Genomic DNA, 7472 nt, shown 5'->3' with positions numbered 1-7472 from the left:
AAGTTATTTTTCACTCACTTGTCTCGTCAAATTTAGTAAGTTCTCCTCATAAACATGCATGAATTGTTTTGTGTTGGACCTTTTAATTTCCCTGAATTGAGAACATTACAAACAAAAATAAGTTAGGGATCGATGGATGGGTAATTTAAGTTTAAATAAATTGTGACAACTTAGGTTTTTTATGTTATATAAATAGACTTTATTTTTTATATACTAGAAGTTTCTATTTTTCATGTCACCCCATCTTAAGTCTTGTTGGAGTTATTTCACAGATAAATTAAATACATTTTTGTTGTGGATTTTATGTTGTTTCAAACTTTGTACACAAATCGTGAAATAAAGAATATCACACCAAATCATTTGTAACATGAGATTATATATGCCATCTTTTTACATGTATTATGGGATCATTTGACATATTAATGAGTATGACCTGTATATTTTCTAGAAAATCAACCATATTCATTCACACTCACGAAAATTCCAAGTTATTGAAAATTCGCAATACACTTCAATAAATATTGTAATGAATATATAATTATAATTTATATTTATGTTACAAAAATATCTGCATTTGATATTTATAATAGATATGAAGGGCAAAACATTTAGCATGTTGAGAGATTTATTAGATATATCAACTAAAATGAACCTAATAAATGAGTATAATATTAAATATAATTTATATTTATGTTTATGTTACAACAATATCTCAAAAATAAATTAGTATTATATTACATATAATTTATATTTATGTTACAACAATATCTCCTTAAGGTAGAAATAACTAATTATAGTAGTCAAAACAACACAAGTAAATAATTTAATTGTGGTCAACAAATTAACAAGTCATACAACTAATATTATTGAGCTTTGAAAAATATGTTAAAATGGACTAGATGATAATTGATTTTCAAATGGTCAATATGGTTGAATGCTTTACAATTAGTTTTAAATATTCTAAATTTCTATATTTGAAACTTGCCAAATCAAATTAGATAGATTGTCATTGACTACTACAATTTGATCTTTTAATTAAATTTTTAATTGAATTTCTAATGGTTTTTCATTCTTATATATTTAAATACAACTCTAACTTAGTGAACTCTAACTTAGTTAAGGAGAGACAAACCAAACTTCTTCCTACTTTAGGATCTGTATAATATTTTGGGAACTTATAATGAAGAATGCTCCTAGCAACTCGATATCCAACAAGATGTCCAAAGGCCGTCAAAGAATCCCCATTGACCAACGTCGGGAGAAGGATGAAGATTGTTGGAACACATTTTCTAAACGTCGTAATGGATTGTACAAAAAGATCAGTGACCTAAGCATTGATTGTGGTCTCGATTTTATTGCCATGATGTTCTCCCCATCCGGGAAGCTCTACTCTTTCACTTCCCCAAACATGGAGTCGATTGCAATGAGACTTCTCAACAATCAAAAACTTCACAATAGAGATGAAAATGATTTACTTATGGAGGCCTCTTATAGATCAACATTGGATGAACTAACTCGTCAGTTTATCGAGGTGAGCAATCTTTTGGATCAAGAGAAGGAGAGGGAAAAAAGAATAGACACAATGGTTAAGGCACGCCAAATGTGGTCGATTATCGACACTCCTATTTCAGATCTTAGTGATGATCAAGTTAACATTTTGAAAGATTCACTAAATAAAATTCAGGATTGTGTGAAGGAAAGAATCAACCAACTCAACTCAAATTAAGGTGGTCAAGAATGTGCTGGTTGTATAAAAAAAGTAGACACATTCGCGTAAGTTTAATATTTATAATTTATATTATGTTATAATCACAATGAATTCAGACTCTATATTTCTATGAAATTTAATCTGCTATAAAAGAAACAATGAATAGTTTATTGATATTAATCATATATTGATTTTTTATGCACATCAATGAGTTTCTTTAACCACTAATTTAACATATAGTATAATCATGATAAATTGAGAAATTAGTCTTTATATTACTATGAAATTTATTGTCTTATGAAAAAACAATTCATATTTTATTGTATCTTATTTTTTTGCACTTCATTGATGTAATTAATCACTAATTTAACATATAGTATAAGTTTGTTTTTTTTAAATAAGAAGAACTAGTATAAGTTAATGTCCATATTTACAAGGTTTCATTAATTTTCATTTAGAAGACCATAAATTTAAATTTGAGGTCATTACAATAAAGTCTACATTAGCTTTCTAAAATTATTTTGTTTCTTATATAGAAAAAAAAGAAAGATAACAAGCAGTTTAGTTTTCAATTCTCTTAAATCTCAAACTACTTCTTGCAATTTATTAATCAATTATAAGTTAAAAACAAGAATTGTTATAAATTTCATAATAAATGTATAATTAATAAACAATGAATTATAACAATAACAAAAATATTCATATTAATACATAAATAAATAACAAATTTAACTAAATTATAATTACTTATCTAAAATTAATAATTATTTATCAATATAAATAATTGTAATAAAAGATATATATATTAAGAATATTTTTTTGAAAAAATTATATATTTGTAAAGAGCTATTAAATTTGATGAACCATGCCATTAAAAATAAACAACTAAATAAGTATCATTGATTAATATGACTTAATTTTGGATTAGTATAGTTCTAATAAATTTGTCATAATAATTCTCATGGTTTTAAATGTAATTTTGAGAGAGAAGCATATTAAAAGACTTTCAACATCTTTATTTTTTCAGCTTTAATTATCTGTTCTTTTACTATGCAATTAATATTATGTGTTAATTTTAATTTTAATTTTAATGAATTTTATTTAAAAAACATATAAAAAAAAATTATTATCTCCCATCGCTCTCCCGCCATTATTATTTGCGACGATTTTCGATTATGTTATCGCCGTCCTAAGAATTTTTAGAATATCAGTCACGGCGATAACATAATTTCGTGGCTGATAATCTATATTATAAACCACGATATTATGTCCAATATGGCAAAAACAAAAAAACAAAATCCTAAAAGAATGGGTTTTCTATTCTTTTTTAAAACTCAAGTGAGCTAAATAAAAATATTATAGAGATGGAGGAAGGATATAAACAATTGCTAATAGTTGAATAGCTTATTTATGAATTTCTTTCACTTCTTTTATAATCGACATGATCAACCCACTAAGGAGAACAAACAATCAAAGATGGGTGGGTCTTTAACAAACATTACGACTTTATAACGTAAGAAGCTGACGATGATTATTAGAGCTTGTTTGATCATGTGAATTCTTTGAGATTATTTTCAAATAAATAAATAAATTATATTTCTTCAACTATTACTTTTTTTTTAATCATTTTACTCTGAATCATCTAAATAAACAATTTTTAAACACACCAATTATTTTTTCTGAACAAAAACCCAAATCATATTACATCAACAATCAAACAAGTTCTTATTGTATAATGAGAATAATTATTAGTTGATTTACATCCGACAATTGTATATATTTATTTCTTTATTGAGGAGACCACTAAACTGATTTAGGTTTTGATTTGATGGAAAATAGATTTCCAAGATATGTTTGTTAGGGTTTGTTCGGATTCGTTTTTTTCAAATAAAATGAGTTATTTGAAAAGTAATGATGGTGATAATTTTGAGAAGATAAGTATATTTTTTGGTAAAAAGATTTTAGAGGTATTAATCTATAATTATAAAATAAAAAATATTATATTTTAATTAATGAATTGAATGATTACATTATAAATATAAGAGAAAAAAAATGAAATTATGTTCAATTATTTAACCACTCTAATGAAACTTCGAAAAATATTAAAAAAAATAACTTACAATTATGATTTTGATTTTGATAGTTATTCTTGATGTTTTTTTATTAGATAGTGTCATTTACTAAAGAAGAAGAAACCATACTTTACTTTGAAAATTAAAATTATTATAATTCAAGATAAAGAGTGTTAAATATAAGTTAGTCAGACATAAATATCCAAAACAAGTCTTTTATTATTATTTAATACCAAAATAACTCAAGGGTAAGTAATTTTATTTAAGAGAAAAATTATCTCAAAATCAATTGGGTTCGATTAAATGTAAATAAAATTTGACTTTAATAAGGTATACGGTGGAGATCGTGTGTATTGACTTTAGAGCTGTCCCTAGTATAATTAAAAGTTTTAAATATACATAAATAATATTTTTACTATGAAATAATATATAAAGAAAAAAGAAAATAAACTTTGGGATTGGGTTGTAACTTGTAACATCACGTTAACCATTAATTTTCATATTTTTCTCTTTAATTTTTTAATTCTTACAAATACTTTATTATTTTTTTTCCTTTCTTTCTTTGTTTATTTTGATTGAAATTTACCCAAAAAAAAAATAATATTTTGGGTGAAAAGATTAACATGAAATATATTGTAATAAGTCTTTCACCTTAATTACTTGTTATGCTCTCTTTGTTTTTTTTTATATTTTTTTTGTATTTTTATTTGTCTGATGACATGGTTTGTTTAGTTGTACTTAATCAAATTTTAATTTTTCATAAACCTTCTTAAAAAATACTTTAAAATGTTATTTTCACTAATAAATTAACTTGAAATTAACTATATTAATCATTTTAGTGAGAATCTTCCCACAATGAGATAATATGATAAATGTTGAGTATTGATTATTTTGAAATTGAGTTTATTTTGGTAAAAATATTTAAAGGTTATTAATATAAAATGATATTTTTTAAAAAATTATTTTTTTTATTTTAATTAATAAATTAAATAATGTAAATGATTTAATGTTATATATTTTTTTAATAAAAGACAATAATAGTGATACCATTATATGGTTCTATATATATATATATATATGTGAGGGGTATCTTATGAGTGGTGATTATGGAGTTTCCATTTGAATTGGAGATGACCTTTTCATGGCTTCTCCTCCTACTTCTAACAACATCATTCTGCGCCAATCCAGTTTTGGGCAATGAGAGATCCTTATACATACTCCATATGGATCTTTCTCTAATGCCAAAACCTTTCACTTCCAACCACCATTGGTACACTTCTCTAACTTCTTCTTCCACCACAACCAACAAAAAAAACAATGTGATCTACACCTACTCCAATGTTGCCGATGGCTTTTGCGCCTACCTTTCCAAAACCGAGCTCGAATCCGTCAAGGCTTCACCCTCTTTCGTCACGTCGTACCACGACAAACCTATTAGTCTCCGAACTACTCACACAACCGATTTCCTCTCGTTAAATCGCAACAATGGGTTATGGCCGGCTTCCGACTACGGAGAAGGAGTCGTTGTCGGAATTGTGGACACGGGAGTATGGCCGGAAAGTCGGAGCTTTCATGACAACATTACTCCCGTGCCCGATAAGTGGAAAGGAAAATGCGAGGAAGGAGAAGGTTTCAATGCATCCATGTGTAATTCTAAGTTAGTTTGTGCTAGGTCATTCAACAAGGGTTTACTATCCATCAAGCCACATACCAACCTATGGCTTAACTCGGCTCGAGACGAGGATGGACATGGCACGCATTGTGCTTCAACAGCAGCCGGCGGTTATGTAGATAATGTGGATTTCTTTGGATATGCCGAAGGAACGGCTCGTGGTATGGCACCTCATGCTAGGGTTGCTTCATACAAGATCTATTGGGGAGTGGACGTTACGACATGCGATGTACTAGCTGCCATCGACAAAGCGGTTGAAGATGGTGTTGATGTTTTGTCGCTCTCATTTGGTGTAGATACCGTCATCCCATTCTATGAAAATCCCATTGCTATTGCTACATTCGCGGCTATGGAGAAAGGTATCGTTGTAGCTCAAGCCGGAGGGAACTCGGGGCCAGGCTTTTCATCTATAACCGATGCAATCCCGTGGACAATAACAGTCGGTGCTGGGGACACCGATCGTAGGTTCGCTGGCACATTGAAACTAGGAAACAATATGACAATCATGGGATGGACTACTTTTCCTCTTAGTGCAACTATAGACAAGCTCCCACTATTGTATAACGAAACCATAGCCTTATGTGATTCCGTAGAGTATATTAATACATTACCTCCATCAACCGTGATAATATGCGACAACACTAACAATTGGCAAGAACAATTCAAAATAATCGCAAAGTCGACCATAGCCGCCGCCATTTTTGTCAACGACGACCCCTTGTTGTATGTTTTCTCAAAGTTTCCATGGCCCGGGGTTGCAATAACCTCAAACGAAGCTATATCGGTGATTGAATATGCAAAGACCAGAAACCATGGTTCCAATCCAATAGCCAGCATCAAGTTTAAGGAGACAATCATTGGAATCAAGCCAGCTCCAAAAGTTGCAACCTACACATCTCGAGGCCCTGCCATGCCTTATCCCGGTATCTTAAAGCCAGATTTGATAGCACCCGGGACCTTAATCCTAGCGGCGTATACTCCCAATAGGCCGATAGCAAAAGTCGGAACTAACATAAACCTATCAAGTGACTACGTTATAGTTTCCGGGACTTCAATGGCTTGCCCTCATGTGGCTGGCATTGCAGCTCTCATGCGTGGAGCTCACCCAACTTGGAGCCCCGCAGCCATCCAATCGGCTCTAATGACTACCGCCAATCCATTGGACAATACTAACAATCCTATCCAAGATAACATATCAAATGATCTTCAATATGCTTCTCCACTCGCTATGGGATCCGGTCATATTGATCCAAATCGAGCCCTCGATCCAGGTTTAGTCTATGATGCCACAGCTAGAGACTACGTCAATGTCTTGTGTTATTTGAACTATACAAAAGAACAAATCATGACATTGACTAGGACAAAGCGTTACAATTGCACGGAGCCATCACCGGATGCTAACTATCCATCATTTATAGTTACATATAACGATAAATCGTCGTCAGTAGTATCAATGACATTTCATAGGACTTTGACAAATGTGGGATTAGGCGGTGCTTCATACGAGGCTAAGGTGGTGGCACCTGAGGGCTCGAAGGCTGTAGTCCATCCGACACATCTCGTTTTTGATAAGAAATACGATAAACAAAGTTATAGCTTGAAGATTGAGTGGAAGAATGAAAATAAGAGGAGCAATGTTTCAAATGGTGTGTTGATTTGGATTGAGCAAAATGGAAATCACACTGTTAGGAGCCCTATTGTTATATCACCAGAATTTATTGCATAAGTATATTTTGGAGGCTAGATGTTATTGTTATTAATGTTGATTTTGAGATAAAGATTTTGATTTAGATTGCAATAAATTAAAGGTAATGTTTCGAAAGGTTGTCAATTCTAGCTAGAATAATGAACTTGATTTTGTGAAATTAGGTTAACATGCATTATATAAGTTTATGCCACTAATTTTTTTTTTTTTGAATAACCAATAATCTATTATAAGAAAATGTTACTAAAAGTAACTCTTGATTATGATATAATCTTTTTTCGTTCACCTAATAATTCTCTAATTTCTTAAGAAATT

General features: G+C 30.1%; 2 protein-coding genes across 2 annotated transcripts; both read left to right on the top strand.

Annotated features, from left to right (window-relative positions):
• Positions 1-1180: 1180 nt before the first annotated feature.
• LOC124913132 (agamous-like MADS-box protein AGL62) lies at positions 1181-1726 on the top strand. The gene has a single exon (XM_047453745.1). It carries the CDS (start codon positions 1181-1183, stop codon positions 1724-1726), a length of 546 nt encoding a protein of 181 aa, XP_047309701.1.
• Positions 1727-4886: 3160 nt separating this feature from the next.
• Positions 4887-7178, top strand: LOC124913130 (subtilisin-like protease SBT3). The gene has a single exon (XM_047453744.1). The coding sequence runs from the start codon at positions 4887-4889 to the stop codon at positions 7176-7178; it is 2292 nt and encodes a 763-aa protein (XP_047309700.1).
• The last annotated feature ends 294 nt before the right edge of the window (positions 7179-7472 follow it).

This window comes from Impatiens glandulifera, chromosome 8 (assembly GCF_907164915.1).
Source record: "Impatiens glandulifera chromosome 8, dImpGla2.1, whole genome shotgun sequence".
Taxonomy (NCBI): Eukaryota; Viridiplantae; Streptophyta; class Magnoliopsida; order Ericales; family Balsaminaceae; genus Impatiens; species Impatiens glandulifera.
The sequence above is the reverse complement of the archived record's forward strand: the minus strand, read 5'-3'. Positions and strand labels throughout refer to the sequence as shown.